The 23,921-nt window shown below is 51.6% G+C and overlaps 1 protein-coding gene across 1 annotated transcript in view; it reads right to left on the minus strand.

Moving 5' to 3' along the window:
* The window catches only part of LOC118381277 (probable ATP-dependent RNA helicase DDX41), a 127,954-nt gene that overhangs the window by 69,318 nt on the left and 34,715 nt on the right, over positions 1-23,921 (minus strand). Inside the window, 2 exon segments of the mRNA XM_052518004.1 lie at positions 18,781-18,852; positions 20,294-20,425. Coding sequence (XP_052373964.1) covers positions 18,781-18,852; positions 20,294-20,425 — 204 coding nt within the window.

Consider the following 23,921-nt stretch of genomic DNA (forward strand, 5'->3'; position numbering starts at 1 on the left):
ACCAGAGGAGGAGGGGTTGTTACTAACCAGAGGATGAGGGGCTGTTACTAACCAGAGGATGAGGGGCTGTTACTAACCAGAGGATGAGGGGCTGTTACTAACCAGAGGATGGGGGTTGTTACTAACCAGAGGATGAGGGGTTGTTACTAACCAGAGGAGGAGGGGTTGTTACTAACCAGAGGAGGAGGGGTTGTTACTAACCAGAGGAGGAGGGGTTGTTACTAACCAGAGGAGGAGGGTTGTTACTAACCAGAGGAGGAGGGGTTGTTACTAACCAGAGGAGGGGGTTGTTACTAACCAGAGGAGGTTGTTACTAACCAGAGGAGGGGTTGTTACTAACCAGAGGAGGGGTTGTTACTAACCAGAGGAGGGGTTGTTACTAACCGAAGGAGGGCTGTTACTAACCAGAGGAGGGGCTGTTACTAACCAGAGGAGGGGTTGTTACTAACCAGAGGAGGGGTTGTTACTAACCAGAGGAGGGGTTGTTACTAACCAGAGGAGGGGTTGTTACTAACCAGAGGAGGGTTGTTACTAACCAGAGGAGGGGTTGTTACTAACCAGAGGAGGGGTTGTTACTAACCAGAGGAGGGGTTGTTACATTAACCGGAGGAGGGGCTGTTACTAACCGGATGAGGGGGTTGTTACTAACCAGAGGATGAGGGGTTGTTACTAACCAGAGGATGAGGGGTTGTTACTAACAGAGGATGAGGGGTTGTTGCTAACCAGAGGATGAGGGGTTGTTGCTAACCAGAGGATGAGGGGTTGTTGCTAACCAGAGGATGAGGGGTTGTTGCTAACCAGAGGATGAGGGGTTGTTGCTAACCAGAGGAGGAGGGGTTGTTACTAACCAGAGGAGGAGGGGTTGTTACTAACCAGAGGAGGAGGGGTTGTTACTAACCAGAGGAGGAGGGGTTGTTACTAACCAGAGGAGGTGGGGTTGTTACTAACCAGAGGAGGAGGGGTTGTTACTAACCAGAGGAGGAGGGTTGTTACTAACCAGAGGAGGAGGGGTTGTTACTAACCAGAGGAGGAGGGGGTTGTTACTAACCAGAGGAGGAGGGGTTGTTACTAACCAGAGGAGGGGTTGTTACTAACCGAAGAAGGGGCTGTTACTAACCAGAGGAGGGGTTGTTACTAACCAGAGGAGGGGTTGTTACTAACCAGAGGAGGGGTTGTTACTAACCAGAGGAGGGGTTGTTACTAACCAGAGGAGGGGTTGTTACTAACCAGAGGAGGGGTTGTTACTAACCAGAGGAGGGGTTGTTACTAACCAGAGGAGGGGTTGTTACTAACCAGAGGAGGGGTTGTTACTAACCAGAGGAGGAGGGGTTGTTACTAACCAGAGGAGGGGCTGTTACTAACCGAAGAAGGGGCTGTTACTAACCAGAGGAGGGGTTGTTACTAACCAGAGGAGGGGTTGTTACTAACCAGAGGAGGGGTTGTTACTAACCAGAGAGGAGGGGTTGTTACTAACCAGAGGAGGGGTTGTTACTAACCAGAGGAGGGTTGTTACTAACCAGAGGAGGGGTTGTTACTAACCAGAGGAGGGGTTGTTACTAACCAGAGGAGGGGTTGTTACTAACCAGAGGAGGGGTTGTTACTAACCAGAGGAGGGGTTGTTACTAACCAGAGGAGGGGTTGTTACTAACCGGAGGAGGAGGGGCTGTTACTAACCGGAGAGGAGGGGCTGTTACTAACCAGAGGAGGGGTCGTTACTAACCGGATGAGGGTTGTTACTAACCAGAGGAGGAGGGGTTGTTACTAACCAGAGGAGGGGTTGTTAGCCAACCGGAGGAAGAGGGGCTGTTACTAACCGGAGGAAGAGGGGTCGTTACTAACCAGAGGAGGAGGGTCGTTACTAACCAGAGGAGGAGGGGTCGTTACTAACAAGAGGAGGGGTCGTTACTAACCAGAGGAGGAGGGTTGTTACTAACCAGAGGAGGGGCTGTTACTCACCAGAGGAGGGGTTGTTACTAACCAGAGGAGGGGTTGTTACTAACCGGAGGAGGGGCTGTTACTAACCGGATGAGGGGTTGTTACTAACCAGAGGATGAGGGGTTGTTACTAACCAGAGGATGAGGGGTTGTTACTAACCAGAGGATGAGGGGTTGTTGCTAACCAGAGGATGAGGGGTTGTTGCTAACCAGAGGATGAGGGGTTGTTGCTAACCAGAGGATGAGGGGTTGTTGCTAACCAGAGGATGAGGGGTTGTTGCTAACCAGAGGAGGAGGGGTTGTTACTAACCAGAGGAGGAGGGGTTGTTACTAACCAGAGGAGGAGGGGTTGTTACTAACCAGAGGAGGAGGGGTTGTTACTAACCAGAGGAGGAGGGGTTGTTACTAACCAGAGGAGGAGGGGTTGTTACTAACCAGAGGAGGAGGGGTTGTTACTAACCAGAGGAGGAGGGGTTGTTACTAACCAGAGGAGGGGTTGTTACTAACCAGAGGAGGAGGGGTTGTTACTAACCAGAGGAGGGGTTGTTACTAACCGAAGAAGGGGCTGTTACTAACCAGAGGAGGGGTTGTTACTAACCAGAGGAGGGGTTGTTACTAACCAGAGGAGGGGTTGTTACTAACCAGAGGAGGGGTTGTTACTAACCAGAGGAGGGGTTGTTACTAACCAGAGGAGGGGTTGTTACTAACCAGAGGAGGGGTTGTTACTAACCAGAGGAGGGGTTGTTACTAACCAGAGGAGGGGTTGTTACTAACCAGAGGAGGGGTTGTTACTAACCGGAGGAGGAGGGGCTGTTACTAACCGGGAGGAGGAGGGGCTGTTACTAACCAGAGGAGGGGTCGCACTAACCGGATGAGGGGTTATTACTAACCAGAGGAGGAGGGGTTGTTACTAACCAGAGGAGGGGTTGTTACTAACCGGAGGAAGAGGGGCTGTTACTAACCGGAGGAAGAGGGGATGGGTTACTAACCAGAGGAGGAGGGGTCGTTACTAACCAGAGGAGGAGGGGTCGTGTTACTAACAAGAGGAGGGTCGTTACTAACCAGAGGAGGAGGGGTTGTTACTAACCAGAGGAGGGGCTGTTACTCACCAGAGGAGGGGTTGTTACTAAACAGAGGAGGAGGGGTTGTTACTAACCAGAGGAGGAGGGGTTGTTACTAAACAGAGGAGGGGTCGTTACTAACCAGAGGAGGAGGGGTCACATTAACAAGAGGAGGGTCATACTAACCAGAGGAGGAGGGGTTGTTACTAACCAGAGGAGGGGCTGTTACTCACCAGAGGAGGGGTTGTTACTAAACAGAGGAGGAGGGGTTGTTACTAACCAGAGGAGGAGGGGTTGTTACTAAACAGAGGAGGAGGGGTTGTTACTAACCAGAGGAGGAGGGGTTGTTACTAACCAGAGGAGGAGGGGTTGTTACTAACCAGAGGAGGAGGGGTTGTTACTAACCAGAGGAGGAGGGGTTGTTACTAACCAGAGGAGGAGGGGTTGTTACTAACCAGAGGAGGGGCTGTTACTAACCAGAGGGGGTTGTTACTAACCAGAGGAGGGGTTGTTACTAACCAGAGGAGGGGCTGTTACTAACCGAAGGAGGGGCTGTTACTAACCGAAGGAGGGGCTGTTACTAACCAGAGGAGGGGCTGTTACTAACCAGAGGAGGGGCTGTTACTAACCAGAGGAGGGACTGTTACTAACCAGAGGAGGGGCTGTTACTAACCAGAGGAGGGGCTGTTACTAACCAGAGGAGGGGTTGTTACTAACCAGAGGAGGGGTTGTTACTAACCAGAGGAGGGGCTGTTACTAACCGGAGGAGGGGCTGTTACTAACCAGAGGATGAGGGGCTGTTACTAACCAGAGGATGAGGGGCTGTTACTAACCAGAGGATGAGGGGTTGTTACTAACCAGAGGATGAGGGGTTGTTACTAACCAGAGGATGAGGGGTTGTTACTAACCAGAGGATGAGGGGTTGTTACTAACCAGAGGATGAGGGGTTGTTACTAACCAGAGGATGAGGGGTTGTTACTAACCAGAGGAGGAGGGGTTGTTACTAACCAGAGGAGGAGGGGTTGTTACTAACCAGAGGAGGAGGGTTGTTACTAACCAGAGGAGGAGGGGTTGTTACTAACCAGAGGAGGAGGGGTTGTTACTAACCAGAGGAGGAGGGGTTGTTACTAACCAGAGGAGGAGGGGTTGTTACTAACCAGAGGAGGAGGGGTTGTTACTAACCAGAGGAGGAGGGGTTGTTACTAACCAGAGGAGGAGGGGTTGTTACTAACCAGAGGAGGAGGGGTTGTTACTAACCAGAGGAGGAGGGGTTGTTACTAACCAGAGGAGGAGGGGCTGTTACTAACCAGAGGAGGAGGGGCTGTTACTAACCAGAGGAGGAGGGGCTGTTACTAACCAGAGGAGGAGGGGCTGTTACTAACCAGAGGAGGGGTTGTTACTAACCGGAGGAGGAGGGGCTGTTACTAACCGGAGGAGGAGGGGCTGTTACTAACCAGAGGAGGGGTCGTTACTAACCAGAGGAGGGGTCACATTAACCAGAGGAGGAGGGGTCACATTACTAACCAGAGGAGGAGGGGTTGTTACTAACCAGAGGAGGAGGGGTTGTTACTAACCAGAGGAGGAGGGGTTGTTACTAACCAGAGGAGGAGGGGTTGTTACTAACCAGAGGAGGGGCTGTTACTAACCAGAGGAGGGGCTGTTACTAACCAGAGGGGGGTTGTTACTAACCAGAGGAGGGGTTGTTACTAACCGAAGGAGGGGCTGTTACTAACCGAAGGAGGGGCTGTTACTAACCGAAGGAGGGGCTGTTACTAACCAGAGGAGGGGCTGTTACTAACCAGAGGAGGGGCTGTTACTAACCAGAGGAGGGGCTGTTACTAACCAGAGGAGGGGCTGTTACTAACCAGAGGAGGGGTTGTTACTAACCAGAGGAAGGGTTGTTACTAACCAGAGGAGGGGCTGTTACTAACCGGAGGAGGGGCTGTTACTAACCAGAGGATGAGGGGCTGTTACTAACCAGAGGATGAGGGGTTGTTACTAACCAGAGGATGAGGGGTTGTTACTAACCAGAGGATGAGGGGTTGTTACTAACCAGAGGATGAGGGGTTGTTACTAACCAGAGGAGGAGGGGTTGTTACTAACCAGAGGAGGAGGGGTTGTTACTAACCAGAGGAGGAGGGGTTGTTACTAACCAGAGGAGGAGGGGTTGTTACTAACCAGAGGAGAGGGGTTGTTACTAACCAGAGGAGGAGGGGTTGTTACTAACCAGAGGAGGAGGGGTTGTTACTAACCAGAGGAGGGGCTGTTACTAACCAGAGGGGGGTTGTTACTAACCAGAGGAGGGGTTGTTACTAACCGAAGGAGGGGCTGTTACTAACCGAAGGAGGGGCTGTTACTAACCGAAGGAGGGGCTGTTACTAACCAGAGGAGGGGCTGTTACTAACCAGAGGAGGGGCTGTTACTAACCAGAGGAGGGGCTGTTACTAACCAGAGGAGGGGCTGTTACTAACCAGAGGAGGGGCTGTTACTAACCAGAGGAGGGGTTGTTACTAACCAGAGGAAGGGTTGTTACTAACCAGAGGAGGGGCTGTTACTAACCGGAGGAGGGGCTGTTACTAACCAGAGGATGAGGGGCTGTTACTAACCAGAGGATGAGGGGTTGTTACTAACCAGAGGATGAGGGGTTGTTACTAACAAGAGGAGGGGTCGTTTACTAACCAGAGGAGGAGGGGTTGTTACTAACCAGAGGAGGGGCTGTTACTCACCAGAGGAGGGATTGTTACTAAACAGAGGAGGAGGGGTTGTTACTAACCAGAGGAGGAGGGGTTGTTACTAAACAGAGGAGGAGGGGTTGTTACTAACCAGAGGAGGAGGGGTTGTTACTAACCAGAGGAGGAGGGGTTGTTACTAACCAGAGGAGGAGGGGTTGTTACTAACCAGAGGAGGAGGGGTTGTTACTAACCGGAGGAGGAGGGGTTGTTACTAACCAGAGGAGGGGCTGTTACTAACCAGAGGGGGGGTTGTTACTAACCAGAGGAGGGGTTGTTACTAACCAGAGGAGGGGCTGTTACTAACCAGAGGAGGGGCTGTTACTAACCAGAGGAGGGGCTGTTACTAACCAGAGGAGGGGCTGTTACTAACCAGAGGAGGGGCTGTTACTAACCAGAGGAGGGGCTGTTACTAACCAGAGGAGGGGCTGTTACTAACCAGAGGAGGGGCTGTTACTAACCAGAGGAGGGGTTGTTACTAACCAGAGGAGGGGCTGTTACTAACCAGAGGAGGGGCTGTTACTAACCGGAGGAGGGGCTGTTACTAACCAGAGGATGAGGGGCTGTTACTAACCAGAGGATGAGGGGCTGTTACTAACCAGAGGATGAGGGGTTGTTACTAACCAGAGGATGAGGGGTTGTTACTAACCAGAGGATGAGGGGTTGTTACTAACCAGAGGATGAGGGGTTGTTACTAACCAGAGGATGAGGGGTTGTTACTAACCAGAGGAGGAGGGGTTGTTACTAACCAGAGGAGGAGGGGTTGTTACTAACCAGAGGAGGAGGGGTTGTTACTAACCAGAGGAGGAGGGGTTGTTACTAACCAGAGGAGGAGGGGTTGTTACTAACCAGAGGAGGAGGGGTTGTTACTAACCAGAGGAGGAGGGTTGTTACTAACCAGAGGAGGAGGGGTTGTTACTAACCAGAGGAGGAGGGGTTGTTACTAACCAGAGGAGGAGGGGTTGTTACTAACCAGAGGAGGAGGGGTTGTTACTAACCAGAGGAGGAGGGGTTGTTACTAACCAGAGGAGGAGGGGTTGTTACTAACCAGAGGAGGAGGGGTTGTTACTAACCAGAGGAGGAGGGGTTGTTACTAACCAGAGGAGGAGGGGTTGTTACTAACCAGAGGAGGAGGGGCTGTTACTAACCAGAGGAGGAGGGGCTGTTACTAACCAGAGGAGGAGGGGCTGTTACTAACCAGAGGAGGAGGGGCTGTTACTAACCAGAGGAGGGGTCGTTACTAACCAGAGGAGGGGTTGTTACTAACCGGAGGAGGAGGGGCTGTTACTAACCAGAGGAGGGGTCGTTACTAACCAGAGGAGGGGTTGTTACTAACCAGAGGAGGAGGGGTTGTTACTAACCAGAGGAGGAGGGGTTGTTACTAACCAGAGGAGGAGGGGTTGTTACTAACCAGAGGAGGAGGGGTTGTTACTAACCAGAGGAGGGGCTGTTACTAACCAGAGGGGGTTGTTACTAACCAGAGGAGGGGTTGTTACTAACCGAAGGAGGGGCTGTTACTAACCGAAGGAGGGGCTGTTACTAACCAGAGGAGGGGCTGTTACTAACCAGAGGAGGGGCTGTTACTAACCAGAGGAGGGGCTGTTACTAACCAGAGGAGGGGCTGTTACTAACCAGAGGAGGGGTTGTTACTAACCAGAGGAGGGGTTGTTACTAACCAGAGGAGGGGCTGTTACTAACCGGAGGAGGGGCTGTTACTAACCAGAGGATGAGGGGCTGTTACTAACCAGAGGATGAGGGGTTGTTACTAACCAGAGGATGAGGGGTTGTTACTAACCAGAGGATGAGGGGTTGTTACTAACCAGAGGATGAGGGGTTGTTACTAACCAGAGGATGAGGGGTTGTTACTAACCAGAGGATGAGGGGTTGTTACTAACCAGAGGAGGAGGGGTTGTTACTAACCAGAGGAGGAGGGGTTGTTACTAACCAGAGGAGGAGGGGTTGTTACTAACCAGAGGAGGAGGGGTTGTTACTAACCAGAGGAGGAGGGGTTGTTACTAACCAGAGGAGGAGGGGTTGTTACTAACCAGAGGAGGAGGGGCTGTTACTAACCAGAGGAGGAGGGGCTGTTACTAACCAGAGGAGGAGGGGCTGTTACTAACCAGAGGAGGAGGGGCTGTTACTAACCAGAGGAGGAGGGGCTGTTACTAACCAGAGGAGGGGTTGTTACTAACCAGAGGAGGGGTTGTTACTAACCGGAGGAGGAGGGGCTGTTACTAACCAGAGGAGGGGTCGTTACTAACCAGAGGAGGGGTCGTTACTAACCGGAGGAGGGGTCGTTACTAACCGGAGGAGGGGCTGTTACTAACCGGAGGAGGGGCTGTTACTAACCGGAGGAGGGGCTGTTACTAACCGGAGGAGGGGCTGTTACTAACCAGAGGATGAGGGGTTGTTACTCACCAGAGGAGGAGGGGTTGTTACTAACCAGAGGAGGAGGGGTTGTTACTAACCAGAGGAGGGAGGGGTTGTTACTAACCAGAGGAGGAGGGGTTGTTACTCACCAGAGGAGGAGGGGTTGTTACGAACCAGAGGAGGAGGGGTTGTTACTAACCAGAGGAGGAGGGGTTGTTACTAACCAGAGGAGGAGGGGTTGTTACTAACCAGAGGAGGAGGGGTTGTTACTAACCAGAGGAGGAGGGGTTGTTACTAACCAGAGGAGGAGGGGTTGTTACTAACCAGAGGAGGAGGGGTTGTTACTAACCAGAGGAGGAGGGGTTGTTACTAACCAGAGGAGGGGCTGTTACTAACCAGAGGATGAGGGGTTGTTACTAACCAGAGGATGAGGGGTTGTTACTAACCAGAGGATGAGGGGTTGTTACTAACCAGAGGATGAGGGGTTGTTACTAACCAGAGGATGAGGGGTTGTTACTAACCAGAGGATGAGGGGTTGTTACTAACCAGAGGAGGAGGGGTTGTTACTAACCGGAGGAGGGGCTGTTACTAACCGGAGGAGGGGCTGTTACTAACCAGAGGATGAGGGGTTGTTACTAACCAGAGGATGAGGGGTTGTTACTAACCAGAGGATGAGGGGTTGTTACTAACCAGAGGATGAGGGGTTGTTACTAACCAGAGGATGAGGGGTTGTTACTAACCAGAGGATGAGGGGTTGTTACTAACCAGAGGAGGAGGGGTTGTTACTAACCAGAGGGGAGGGGTTGTTACTAACCAGAGGAGGAGGGGTTGTTACTAACCAGAGGAGGAGGGGTTGTTACTAACCAGAGGAGGAGGGGTTGTTACTAACCAGAGGAGGAGGGGTTGTTACTAACCAGAGGAGGAGGGGTTGTTACTAACCAGAGGAGGAGGGGTTGTTACTAACCAGAGGAGGAGGGGTTGTTACTAACCAGAGGAGGAGGGGTTGTTACTAACCAGAGGAGGAGGGGTTGTTACTAACCAGAGGAGGAGGGGTTGTTACTAACAAGAGGAGGAGGGGTTGTTACTAACCAGAGGAGGAGGGGTTGTTACTAACCAGAGGAGGAGGGGTTGTTACTAACCAGAGGAGGAGGGGTTGTTACTAACCAGAGGAGGAGGGGTTGTTACTAACCAGAGGAGGGGTTGTTACTAACCGAAGGACGGGCTGTTACTAACCAGAGGAGGAGGGGCTGTTACTAACCAGAGGAGGAGGGGCTGTTACTAACTAGAGGAGGGGTTGTTACTAACCAGAGGAGGGGTTGTTACTAACCAGAGGAGGGGTTGTTACTAACCAGAGGAGGGGTTGTTACTAACCAGAGGAGGGGTTGTTACTAACCGGAGGAGGAGGGGCTGTTACTAACCAGAGGAGGGGTCGTTACTAACCAGAGGAGGGGTCGTTATTAACCGGATGTGGGGTTGTTACTAACCAGAGGAGGAGGGGTTGTTACTAACCAGAGGAGGAGGGGTTGTTACTAACCAGAGGAGGAGGGGTTGTTACTAACCAGAGGAGGAGGGGTTGTTACTAACCAGAGGAGGAGGGGTTGTTACTAACCAGAGGAGGGGTTGTTACTAACCAGAGGAGGAGGGGTTGTTACTAACCAGAGGAGGAGGGGTTGTTACTAACCAGAGGAGGAGGGGTTGTTACTAACCAGAGGAGGAGGGGTTGTTACTAATCAGAGGAGGAGGGGCTGTTACTAACCAGAGGAGGAGGGGCTGTTACTAACCAGAGGAGGAGGGGCTGTTACTAACCAGAGGAGGGGTTGTTACTAACCAGAGGAGGGGTTGTTACTAACCGGAGGAGGAGGGGCTGTTACTAACCAGAGGAGGGGGCTGTTACTAACCAGAGGAGGGGTCGTTACTAACCAGAGGAGGGGTCGTTACTAACCAGAGGAGGGGTCGTTACTAACCAGAGGAGGGGCTGTTACTAACCGGAGGAGGGGCTGTTACTAACCAGAGGATGAGGGGTTGTTACTAACCAGAGGATGAGGGGTTGTTACTAACCAGAGGATGAGGGGTTGTTACTAACCAGAGGATGAGGGGTTGTTACTAACCAGAGGATGAGGGGTTGTTACTAACCAGAGGATGAGGGGTTGTTACTAACCAGAGGAGGAGGGGTTGTTACTAACCAGAGGAGGAGGGGTTGTTACTAACCAGAGGAGGAGGGGTTGTTACTAACCAGAGGAGGAGGGGTTGTTACTAACCAGAGGAGGAGGGGTTGTTACTAACCAGAGGAGGAGGGGTTGTTACTAACCAGATGAGGGAGGGGTTGTTACTAACCGAAGGAGGGACTGTTACTAACCAGAGGAGGAGGGGCTGTTACTAACCAGAGGAGGAGGGGCTGTTACTAACCAGAGGAGGAGGGGTTGTTACTAAACAAAGGAGGGGTTGTTACTAACCAGAGGAGAGGTTGTTACTAAACAAAGGAGGGGTTGTTACTAACCAGAGGAGGGGTTGTTACTAACCGTAGGAAGAGGGGCTGTTACTAACCAGAGGAGGAGGGGTTGTTACTAACCAGAGGAGGAGGGGTTGTTACTAACCAGAGGAGGAGGGGTTGTTACTAACCAGAGGAGGAGGGGTTGTTACTAACCAGAGGAGGGGTTGTTACTAACCAGAGGAGGGGTTGTTACTAACCAGAGGAGGAGGGGTTGTTACTAACCAGAGGAGGAGGGGTTGTTACTAACCAGAGGAGGAGGGGTTGTTACTAACCAGAGGAGGAGGGGTTGTTACTAACCAGAGGAGGAGGGGTTGTTACTAACCAGAGGAGGAGGGGTTGTTACTAACCAGAGGAGGAGGGGTTGTTACTAACCAGAGGAGGAGGGGTTGTTACTAACCAGAGGAGGAGGGGTTGTTACTAACCAGAGGAGGAGGGGTTGTTACTAACCAGAGGAGTTGTTACTAACCAGAGGAGTTGTTACTAACCAGAGGAGTTGTTACTAACCAGAGGAGTTGTTACTAACCAGAGGAGGAGGGGTTGTTACTAACCAGAGGAGGAGGGGTTGTTACTAACCAGAGGAGGAGGGGTTGTTACTAACCAGAGGAGGAGGGGTTGTTACTAACCAGATGAGGGAGGGGTTGTTACTAACCGAAGGAGAGGCTGTTACTAACCAGAGGAGGGGCTGTTACTAACCAGAGGAGGAGGGGCTGTTACTAAACAGAGGAGGAGGGGCTGTTACTAAACAGAGGAGGGGTTGTTACTAACCAGAGGAGGGGTTGTTACTAACCGGAGGAAGAGGGGCTGTTACTAACCAGAGGAGGGGTTGTTACTAACCAGAGGGGTCGTTACTAACCGGAGGAGGGGTCGTTACTAACCAGAGGATGAGGGGTCGTTACTAACCAGAGGAGGAGGGGTCGTTACTAACCAGAGGAGGAGGGGTCGTTACTAACCAGAGGAGGAGGGGTTACTAACCAGAGGAGGAGGGGTCACATAACCAGAGGAGGCGGGGCTGTTACTAACCAGAGGAGGCGGGGCTGTTACTAACCAGAGGAGGCGGGGTTGTTACTAACCAGAGGAGGAGGGGTTGTTACTAACCAGAGGAGGGGTTGTTACTAACCAGAGGAGGAGGGGTTGTTACTAACCAGAGGAGGAGGGGTTGTTACTAACCAGAGGAGGAGGGGTTGTTACTAACCAGAGGAGGAGGGGCTGTTACTAACCAGAGGAGGAGGGGCTGTTACTAACCAGAGGAGGAGGGGCTGTTACTAACCAGAGGAGGGGTTGTTACTAACCGGAGGAGGCGGGGTTGTTACTAACCGGGGGAGGCGGGGCTGTTACTAACCGGAGGAGGCGGGGCTGTTACTAACCGGAGGAGGCGGGGCTGTTACTAACCAGAGGAGGGGCTGTTACTAACCAGAGGATGAGGGGCTGTTACTAACCAGAGGATGAGGGGTTGTTACTAACCAGAGGATGAGGGGTTGTTACTAACCAGAGGATGAGGGGTTGTTACTAACCAGAGGATAACCAGAGGATGAGGGGTTGTTACTAACCAGAGGATGAGGGGTTGTTACTAACCAGAGGATGAGGGGTTGTTACTAACCAGAGGATGAGGGGTTGTTACTAACAAGAGGATGAGGGGTTGTTACTAACCAGAGGAGGAGGGGTTGTTACTAACCAGAGGAGGAGGGGTTGTTACTAACCAGAGGAGGAGGGGTTGTTACTAACCAGAGGAGGAGGGGTTGTTACTAACCAGAGGAGGAGGGGTTGTTACTAACCAGAGTAGGAGGGGTTGTTACTAACCAGAGGGGAGGGGTTGTTACTAACCAGATGAGGGAGGGGTTGTTACTAACCGAAGGAGGGGCTGTTACTAACCAGAGGAGGGGCTGTTACTAACCAGAGGAGGAGGGGCTGTTACTAAACAGAGGAGGGGTTGTTACTAACCAGAGGAGGGGTTGTTACTAACCAGAGGAAGAGGGGCTGTTACTAACCAGAGGAGGGGTTGTTACTAACCAGAGGGGTTGTTACTAACCGGAGGAGGGGTTGTTACTAACCAGAGGATGAGGGGTGTTACTAACCAGAGGAGGAGGGGTTACTAACCGTTACTAACCAGAGGAGAGGGGTCGTTACTAACCAGAGGAAGAGGGGTTGTTACTAACCAGAGGAGGAGGGGTGTTACTAACCAGAGGAGGAGGGGCTGTTACTAACCAGAGGAGGGGGCTGTTACTAACCAGAGATGAGGGGTTGTTACTAACCAGAGGAGGAGGGGTTGTTACTAACCAGAGGATGAGGGGTTTGTTACTAACCAGAGGATGAGGGGTTGTTACTAACCAGAGGATGAGGGGCTGTTACTAACCAGAGGAGGAGGGGTTGTTACTAACCAGAGGATGAGGGGTTGTTACTAACCAGAGGAGGAGGGGTTGTTACTAACCAGAGGAGGAGGGGTTGTTACTAACCAGAGGAGGAGGGGCTGTTACTAACCAGAGGAGGAGGGGCTGTTACTAACCAGAGGAGGAGGGGTTGTTACTAACCAGAGGGAGGAGGAGGGGTTGTTACTAACCAGAGAGGGGTTGTTACTAACCAGAGGGGTCGGGCAGAAGGAGGGGTTGTTACTAACCAGAGGAGAGGAGGAGGGGCTGTTACTAACCAGAGGAGGAGGGGCTGTTACTAACCAGAGGAGGAGGGGCTGTTACTAACCAGAGGAGGAGGGGCTGTTACTAACCAGAGGAGGAGGGGTTGTTACTAACCAGAGGAGGAGGGGTTGTTACTAACCAGAGGGAGGGGCTGTTACTAACCAGAGGGGTTGTTACTAACCAGAGGAGGAGGGGTTGTTACTAACCAGAGGAGGAGGGGTTGTTACTAACCAGAGGAGGAGGGGCTGTTACTAACCAGAGGAGGAGGGGCTGTTACTAACCAGAGGATGAGGGGTTGTTACTAACCAGAGGAGGAGGGGTTGTTACTAACCAGAGGAGGAGGGGTTGTTACTAACCAGAGGAGGAGGGGTTGTTACTAACCAGAGGAGGGGCTGTTACTAACCAGAGGAGGAGGGGCTGTTACTAACCAGAGGAGGAGGGGCTGTTACTAACCAGAGGATGAGGGGTTGTTACTAACCAGAGGAGGAGGGGCTGTTACTAACCAGAGGACTAACCAGAGGGAGGGGTTGTTACTAACCAGAGGAGGAGGGGTTGTTACTAACCAGAGGAGGAGGGGTTGTTACTAACCAGAGGAGGAGGGGGTTGTTACTAACCAGAGGAGGAGGGGTTGTTACTAACCAGAGGAGGAGGGGTTGTTACTAACCAGAGGAGGAGGGGTTGTTACTAACCAGAGGAGGAGGGGTTACTAACCAGAGGAGGAGGGGTTGTTACTAACCAGAGGAGGAGGGGTTGTTACTAACCAGAGGAGGAGGGGTTGTTACTAACCAGAGGAGGAGGGGTTGTTACTAACCAGAGGAGGAGGGGTTGTTACTAACCAGAGGAGGAGGGGTTGTTACTAACCAGAGGAGTTGTTACTAACCAGAGGAGTTGTTACTAACCAGAGGAGTTGTTACTAACCAGAGGAGTTGTTACTAACCAGAGGAGTTGTTACTAACCAGAGGAGTTGTTACTAACCAGAGGAGGAGGGGTTGTTACTCACCAGAGGAGGAGGGGTTGTTACTAACCAGAGGAGGAGGGGCTGTTACTAACCAGAGGAGGAGGGGCTGTTACTAACCAGAGGAGGAGGGGCTGTTACTAACCAGAGGAGGGGCTGTTACTAACCAGAGGAGGAGGGGCTGTTACTAACCAGAGGAGGGGTTGTTACTAACCAGGAGGCGGGGCTGTTACTAACCAGAGGAGGGGCTGTTACTAACCAGAGGATGAGGGGTTGTTACTAACCAGAGGATGAGGGGTTGTTACTAACCAGAGGATGAGGGGTTGTTACTAACCAGAGGATGAGGGGTTGTTACTAACCAGAGGATGAGGGTTGTTACTAACCAGAGGATGAGGGGTTGTTACTAACCAGAGGATGAGGGGTTGTTACTAACCAGAGGATGAGGGGTTGTTACTAACCAGAGGATGAGGGGTTGTTACTAACCAGAGGATGAGGGGTTGTTACTAACCAGAGGATGAGGGGTTGTTACTAACCAGAGGATGAGGGTTGTTACTAACAAGAGGATGAGGGGTTGTTACTAACCAGAGGAGGAGGGGTTGTTACTAACCAGAGGAGGAGGGGTTGTTACTAACCAGAGGAGGAGGGGCTGTTACTAACCAGAGGAGGAGGGGCTGTTACTAACCAGAGGAGGAGGGGTTGTTACTAACCAGAGGAGGAGGGGTTGTTACTAACCAGAGGAGGAGGGGTTGTTACTAACCAGAGGAGGAGGGGTTGTTACTAACCAGAGGAGGAGGGGTTGTTACTAACCAGAGGAGGAGGGGTTGTTACTAACCAGAGGAGGAGGGGCTGTTACTAACCAGAGGAGGAGGGGCTGTTACTAACCAGAGGAGGAGGGGCTGTTACTAACCAGAGGAGGAGGGGCTGTTACTAACCAGAGGAGGAGGGGCTGTTACTAACCAGAGGAGGGGTTGTTACTAACCGGAGGAGGAGGGGCTGTTACTAACCAGAGGAGGGGTCGTTACTAACCAGAGGAGGGGTCAGCATACTAACCGGATGTGGGGTTGTTACTAACCGGATGTGGGGTTGTTACTAACCAGAGGAGGAGGGGCTGTTACTAACCGGAGGAGGGGCTGTTACTAACCAGAGGATGAGGGGTTGTTACTAACCAGAGGATGAGGGGTTGTTACTAACCAGAGGATGAGGGGTTGTTACTAACCAGAGGATGAGGGGTTGTTACTAACCAGAGGATGAGGGTTGTTACTAACCAGAGGATGAGGGGTTGTTACTAACCAGAGGAGGATGGGTTGTTACTAACCAGAGGAGGAGGGGTTGTTACTAACCAGAGGAGGAGGGGTTGTTACTAACCAGAGGAGGAGGGGTTGTTACTAACCAGAGGAGGAGGGGTTGTTACTAACCGGAGGAGGGGCTGTTACTAACCAGAGGAGGAGGGGTTGCTACTCACCATAGGAGGAGGGGTTGTTACGAACCAGAGGAGAGGTTGTTACTAACCAGAGGAGGGGTTGTTACTAACCAAAGGAGGGTCTGTTACTAACCAGAGGAGGGGTTGTTACTAACCAGAGGGGTTGTTACTAACCAGAGGAGGGGTTGTTACTAACCAGAGGAGGGGTTGTTACTAACCAGAGGAGGGGTTGTTACTAACCGGAGGAGGAGGGGCTGTTACTAACCAGAGGAGGGGTCGTTACTAACCAGAGGAGGGGTAGTTACTAACCGGATGTGGGGTTGTTACTAACCAGAGGAGTTGTTACTAACCAGAGGAGTTGTTACTAACCAGAGGAGTTGTTACTAACCAGAGGAGTTGTTACTAACCAGAGGAGGAGGGGTTGTTACTAACCAGAGGAGGAGGGGTTGTTACTAACCAGAGGAGGAGGGGTTGTTACTAACCAGAGGAGGAGGGGTTGTTACTAACCAGAGGAGAGGTTGTTACTAACCAGAGGAGAGGTTGTTACTAACCAAAGGAGGGGCTGTTACTAACCAAAGGAGGGGCTGTTACTCACCAGAGGAGGAGGGGTTGTTACTCACCAGAGGAGGGAGGGGTTGTTACTAACCAGATGAGGGAGGGGTTGTTACTAACCGAAGGAGGGGCTGTTACTAACCAGAGGAGGAGGGGCTGTTACTAACCAGAGGAGGAGGGGCTGTTACTAAACAGAGGAGGGGTTGTTACTAACCAGAGGAGGGGTTGTTACTAACCGGAGGAGGAGGGGTTGTTACTAACCAGAGGAGGGGTTGTTACTAACCAGAGGAGGGGTTGTTACTAACCAGAGGAGGGGTTGTTACTAACCAGAGGAGGAGGGGTTGTTACTAACCAGAGGAGGAGGGGTTGTTACTAACCAGAGGAGGAGGGGTTGTTACTAACCAGAGGAGGAGGGGTTGTTACTAACCAGAGGAGGAGGGGTTGTTACTAACCAGAGGAGGGAGGGGTTGTTACTAACCAGAGGAGGGAGGGGTTGTTACTAACCAGATGAGGGAGGGGTTGTTACTAACCGAAGGAGGGGCTGTTACTAACCAGAGGAGGAGGGGCTGTTACTAACCAGAGGAGGAGGGGCTGTTACTAAACAGAGGAGGGGTTGTTACTAACCAGAGGAGGGGTTGTTACTAACCGGAGGAAGAGGGGTTGTTACTAACCAGAGGGGTCGTTACTAACCGGAGGAGGGGTCGTTACTAACCGGATGAGGGGTCGTTACTAACCAGAGGATGAGGGGTCGTTACTAACCAGAGGATGAGGGGTCGTTACTAACCAGAGGAGGAGGGGCTGTTACTAACCAGAGGAGGAGGGGTTGCTACTCACCATAGGAGGAGGGGTTGCTACTCACCATAGGAGGAGGGGTTGTTACTAACCGGAGGAAGAGGGGCTGTTACTAACCAGAGGAGGGGTTGTTACTAACCAGAGGGGTCGTTACTAACCGGAGGAGGGGTCGTTACTAACCAGAGGATGAGGGGTCGTTACTAACCAGAGGATGAGGGGGTTACTAACCAGAGGAGGAGGGGTCGTTACTAACCAGAGGAGGAGGGGTCGTTACTAACCAGAGGAGGAGGGGTCGTTACTAACCAGAGGAGGAGGGGTCGTTACTAACCAGAGGAGGAGGGGGTTACTAACCAGAGGAGGAGGGGTCGTTACTAACCAGAGGAGGAGGGGTCGTTACTAACCAGAGGAGGAGGGGTCGTTACTAACCAGAGGAGGAGGGGTTGTTACTAACCAGAGGAGGAGGGGTTGTTACTAACCAGAGGAAGAGGGGTTGTTACTAACCAGAGGAAGCGGGGTTGTTACTAACCAGAGGAGGAGGGGTTGTTACTAACCAGAGGAGGAGGGGTTGTTACTAACCAGAGGAGGAGGGGTTGTTACTAACCAGAGGAGGAGTGGTTGTTACTAACCAGAGGAGGAGTGGTTGTTACTAACCAGAGGAGGAGGGGTTGTTACTAACCGGAGGAGGGGCTGTTACTAACCAGAGGAGGAGGGGCTGTTACTAACCAGAGGAGGAGGGGTTGCTACTCACCATAGGAGGAGGGGTTGTTACGAACCAGAGGAGAGGTTGTTACTAACCAGAGGAGGGGTTGTTACTAACCAAAGGAGGGGTTGTTACTAACCGAAGGAGGGGCTGTTACTAACCGAAGGAGGGGCTGTTACTAACCGGAGGAGGAGGGGTTGTTACTAACCGGAGGAGGAGGGGTTGTTACTAACCAGAGGAGGGGTTGTTACTAACCAGAAGAGGGGTTGTTACTAACCGGAAGAGGGGTTGTTACTAACCGGAGGAGGGGTTGTTACTAACCAGAGGAGGGGTTGTTACTAACCGAAGGAGGGGTTGTTACTAACCGGAGGAGGGGTTGTTACTAACCAGAGGAGGGGCTGTTACTAACCGGAGGAGGAGGGGCTGTTACTAACCAGAGGAGGGGCTGTTACTAACCAGAGGAGGGGTTGTTACTAACCAGAGGAGGGGTTGTTAGTAACCAGAGGAGGGGTTGTTAGTAACCAGAGGAGGGGTTGTTACTAACCAGAGGAGGGGTTGTTACTAACCAGAGGAGGGGTTGTTACTAACCAGAGGAGGGGTTGTTACTAACCAGAGGAGGGGTTGTTACTAACCAGAGGAGGGGTTGTTACTAACCAGAGGAGGGGTTGTTACTAACCAGAGGAGGGGTTGTTACTAACCGGAGGAGGGGTTGTTACTAACCGGAGGAGGGGTTGTTACTCACCAGAGGAGGAGGGGTTGTTACTCACCAGAGGAGGAGGGGTTGTTACTAACCAGAGGAGGAGGGGTTGTTACTAAACAGAGGAGGGGGGTTGTTACTAAACAGAGGAGGGGTTGTTACTAACCAGAGGAGGGGTTGTTACTAACCAGAGGAGGGGTTGTTACTAACCAGAGGAGGGGTTGTTACTAACCAGAGGAGGGGTTGTTACTAACCAGAGGAGGGGTTGTTACTAACCAGAGGAGGGGCTGTTACTAACCAGAGGAGGGGTTGTTACTAACCAGAGGAGGGGTTGTTACTAACCAGAGGAGGGGTTGTTACTAACCAGAGGAGGGGTTGTTACTAACCAGAGGAGGGGCTGTTACTAACCAGAGGAGGGGCTGTTACTAACCAGAGGAGGGGTTGTTACTAACCGGAGGAGGGGTCTTCTGTAGACACTCCAGCAGGTAAACCATCTTAGCCTCTTCCTTCACATACTCCACTTCCTGAAATTCAATCATGTAAAATCAATCAATGTAAGCATTATAATATTTCATTTACGATATTCCTGTGAAAACCTGCTTTAAAGAAAGTTATTAGTGTGCGTCCCAAATTGTACCCTACTCCCATATAGTACACTACTTTAGGCCAGGCAGGGCACTACTTTAGGCCAGGCAGGGCACTACTTTAGGCCAGGCAGGGCACTACTTTAGGCCAGGCAGGGCACTACTTTAGGCCAGGCAGGGCACTACTTTAGGCCAGGCAGGGCACTACTTTAGACCAGGCAGGGCACTACTTTAGACCAGGCAGGGCACTACTTTAGACCAGGCAGGGCACTACTTTAGGCCAGGCAGGGCACTACTTTAGGCCAGGCAGCGCACTACTTTAGGCCAGGCAGGGCACTACTTTAGGCCAGGCAGGGCACTACTTTAGGCCAGGCAGGGCGCTACTTTAGGCCAGGCAGGGTGCTACTTTAGGCCAGGCAGGGTGCTACTTTAGGCCAGGCAGGGCGCTACTTTAGGCCAGGCAGGGCGCTACTTTAGACCAGGCAGGGCGCTACTTTAGGCCAGGCAGGGGCGCTACTTTAGGCCAGGCAGGGCACTACTTTAGGCCAGGCAGGGCACTACTTTAGGCCAGGCAGGGCACTACTTTAGACCAGGTAGTGCACTACTTTAAACCAGGCAGGGCGCTACTTTAAACCAGGCAGTGCACTACCTTAAACCAGGCAATGCACTACCTTAAACCAGGCAGGGTACTACTTTAAACCAGGCAGGGCACTACTTTAGGCCAGGCAGGGCACTACTTTAGGCCAGGCAGGGCACTACTTTAGGCCAGGCAGGGCACTACTTTAGGCCAGGCAGGGCACTACTTTAGGCCAGGCAGGGCACTACTTTAGGCCAGGCAGGGCACTACTTTAGGCCAGGCAGGGCACTACTTTAGGCCAGGCAGGGCACTACTTTAGGCCAGGCAGGGCACTACTTTAGGCCAGGCAGGGCACTACTTTAGGCCAGGCAGGGCACTACTTTAGGCCAGGCAGGGCACTACTTTAGGCCAGGCAGGGCACTACTTTAGGCCAGGCAGGGCACTACTTTAGGCCAGGCAGGGCACTACTTTAGGCCAGGCAGGGCACTACTTTAGGCCAGGCAGGGCACTACTTTAGGCCAGGCAGGGCACTACTTTAGGCCAGGCAGGGCACTACTTTAGGCCAGGCAGGGCACTACTTTAGGCCAGGCAGGGCACTACTTTAGACCAGGCAGTGCACTACTTTAAACCAGGCAGGGCGCTACTTTAAACCAGGCAGGGCGCTACTTTAAACCAGGCAGTGCACTACTTTAAACCAGGCAGTGCACTACTTTAGACCAGGCAGGGTACTACCTAGACCAGGTCGTATAGAGAAGAGGGTGCTACAGTATTTGGGAGGGATATTTTTCTGCTGGTGTGTTGTACCTGAATGACGTCCAGGCTGGCAGCGCCGGCCCGGCCCACGTTGATGGTGATGGGTTTGACCAGGGCACTCTTGGCAAAGTTCTGGATCTTCTTAGGCATGGTGGCACTGAACAGAAGAGTTTGTCTCTGGCCCTGCAAATCAAATCAAATCGGATTCACACGTGCTGAATACAACAGGTATAGACAGAACTTAGTGTAAAAAATAATAATAAGGAAATAGAAAATAAAAGTAACAAATAATTTTAAGAGCAGCAGTAAAATAACAATAGAGAAGGCTATATACAGGGGATACCAGTACAGAGTCAATGTGGAGGCTATATACAGGGGATACCAGTACAGAGTCAATGTGGAGGCTATATACAGGGGATACCAGTACAGAGTCAATGTGAAGGCTATATACAGGGGATACCGGTACAGAGTCAATGTGGAGGCTATATACAGGGGGTACCAGTACAGAGTCAATGTGGAGGCTATATACAGGGGATACCAGTACAGAGTCAATGTGGAGGCTATATACAGGGTATTACGGTACAGAGTCAATGTGGAGGCTATATACAGGGTGTTACAGTACAGAGTCAATGTGGAGGCTATATACAGGGATACCAGTACAGAGTTAATGTGGAGGCTATATACAGGGGATACCAGTACAGAGTCAATGTGGAGGCTATATACAGGGGTACCGGTACAGAGTCAATGTGGAGGCTATATACAGGGGGTACCGGTACAGAGTCAATGTGGAGGCTATATACAGGGGGTACCGGTACAGAGTCAATGTGGAGGCTATATACAGGGGGTACCAGTACAGAGTCAATGTGGAGGCTATATACAGGGGGTACCGGTACAGAGTCAATGTGGAGGCTATATACAGGGGTACCGGTACAGAGTCAATGTGGAGGCTATATACAGGGGGTACCAGTACAGAGTCAATGTGGAGGCTATATACAGGGGTACCGGTACAGAGTCAATGTGGAGGCTATATACAGGGGGTACCGGTACAGAGTCAATGTGGAGGCTATATACAGGGGTACCGGTACAGAGTCAATGTGGAGGCTATATACAGGGGTACCGGTACAGAGACAATGTGGAGGCTATATACAGGGGGTACCGGTACAGAGACAATGTGGAGGCTATATACAGGGGGTACCGGTACAGAGTCAATGTGGAGGCTATATACAGGGGGTACCAGTACAGAGTCAATGTGGAGGCTATATACAGGGGTACCGGTACAGAGTCAATGTGGAGGCTATATACAGGGGTACCAGTACAGAGTCAATGTGGAGGCTATATACAGGGGTACCAGTACAGAGTCAATGTGGAGGCTATATATAGGGGTACCGGTACAGAGTCAATGTGGAGGCTATATACAGGGGGTACCGGTACAGAGTCAATGTGGAGGCTATATACAGGGGTACCGGTACAGAGTCAATGTGGAGGCTATATACAGGGCGTACCGGTACAGAGTCAATGTGGAGGCTATATACAGGGGGTACCGGTACAGAGTCAATGTGGAGGCTATATACAGGGGGTACCGGTACAGAGTCAATGTGGAGGCTATATACAGGGGGTACCGGTACAGAGTCAATGTGGAGGCTATATACAGGGGGTACCGGTACAGAGTCAATGTGGAGGCTATATACAGGGGTACCGGTACAGAGTCAATGTGGAGGCTATATACAGGGGTACAGAGTCAATGTGGAGGCTATATACAGGGGTACAGAGTCAATGTGGAGGCTATATACAGGGGTACAGAGTCAATGTGGAGGCTATATACAGGGGTACAGAGTCAATGTGGAGGCTATATACAGGGGTACCGGTACAGAGTCAATGTGGAGGCTATATACAGGGGTACCGGTACAGAGTCAATGTGGAGGCTATATACAGGGGTACCGGTACAGAGTCAATTTGGAGGCTATATACAGGGGGTACCGGTAGAGTCAATGTGGAGGCTATATACAGGGTGTACCGGTACAGAGTCAATGTGGAGGCTATATACAGGGGTACCGGTACAGAGTCAATGTGGAGGCTATATACAGGGGTACCAGTACAGAGTCAATGTGGAGACTATATACAGGGTGTACCGATACAGAGTCAATGTGGAGGCTATATACAGGGTGTACCGATACAGAGTCAATGTGGAGGCTATATACAGGGTGTACCGATACAGAGTCAATGTGGAGGCTATATACAGGGGTACCGATACAGAGTCAATGTGGAGGCTATATACAGGGTGTACCGATACAGAGTCAATGTGGAGGCTATATACAGGGGGTACCGATACAGAGTCAATGTGGAGACTATATACAGGGTGTACCGATACAGAGTCAATGTGGAGGCTATATACAGGGTGTACCGATACAGAGTCAATGTGGAGGCTATATACAGGGGGTACCGATACAGAGTCAATGTGGAGGCTAGTATACAGGGGTACCGGTAGAGTCAATGTGGAGGCTATATACAGGGTGTACCGGTACAGAGTCAATGTGGAGGCTATATACAGGGGGTACCAGTACAGAGTCAATGTGGAGGCTATATACAGGGGGTACCGGTACAGAGTCAATGTGGAGGTTATATACAGGGGTACCGGTACAGAGTCAATGTGGAGGCTATATACAGGGGGTACCGGTACAGAGTCAATGTGGAGGCTATATACAGGGGTACCGGTACAGAGTCAATGTGGAGGCTATATACAGGGGTACCGGTACAGAGTCAATGTGGAGGCTATATACAGGGGTACCGGTACAGAGTCAATGTGGAGGCTATATACAGGGGTACCACCGGTAGAGTCAATGTGGAGGCTATATACAGGGTGTACCGATACAGAGTCAATGTGGAGGCTATATACAGGGGGTACCGATACAGAGTCAATGTGGAGGCTATATACAGGGGGTACCGATACAGAGTCAATGTGGAGGCTATATACAGGGGGTACCGATACAGAGTCAATGTGGAGGCTATATACAGGGGGTACCGATACAGAGTCAATTTGGAGGCTATATACAGGGGGTACCGGTACAGAGTCAATGTGGAGGCTATATACAGGGGTACCGGTACAGAGTCAATGTGGAGGCTATATACAGGGGTACCGGTAGAGTCAATGTGGAGGCTATATACAGGGGTACCCGGTACAGAGTCAATTTGGAGGCTATATACAGGGGGTACCGGTAGAGTCAATGTGGAGGCTATATACAGGGTATTACGGTACAGAGTCAATGTGGAGGCTATATACAAGGGGTACCGGTACAGAGTCAATGTGGAGGCTATATACAGGGGTACCGGTACAGAGTCAATGTGGAGGCTATATACAAGGGGTACCGGTACAGAGTCAATGTGGAGGCTATATACAGGGGGTACCAGTACAGAGTCAATGTGGAGGCTATATACAGGGTGTACCGATACAGAGTCAATGTGGAGGCTATATACAGGGGTACCGATACAGAGTCAATGTGGAGGCTATATACAGGGGTACCGATACAGAGTCAATGTGGAGGCTATATACAGGGGTACTGGTACAGAGTCAATATGGAGGCTATATACAGGGGTACCGATACAGAGTCAATGTGGAGGCTATATACAGGGGTACCGATACAGAGTCAATGTGGAGGCTATATACAGGGGTACCGGTACAGAG

The sequence above is a fragment of the Oncorhynchus keta genome, chromosome 4, assembly GCF_023373465.1.
Source record: "Oncorhynchus keta strain PuntledgeMale-10-30-2019 chromosome 4, Oket_V2, whole genome shotgun sequence".
In the NCBI taxonomy this organism is placed as follows: domain Eukaryota; kingdom Metazoa; phylum Chordata; class Actinopteri; order Salmoniformes; family Salmonidae; genus Oncorhynchus; species Oncorhynchus keta.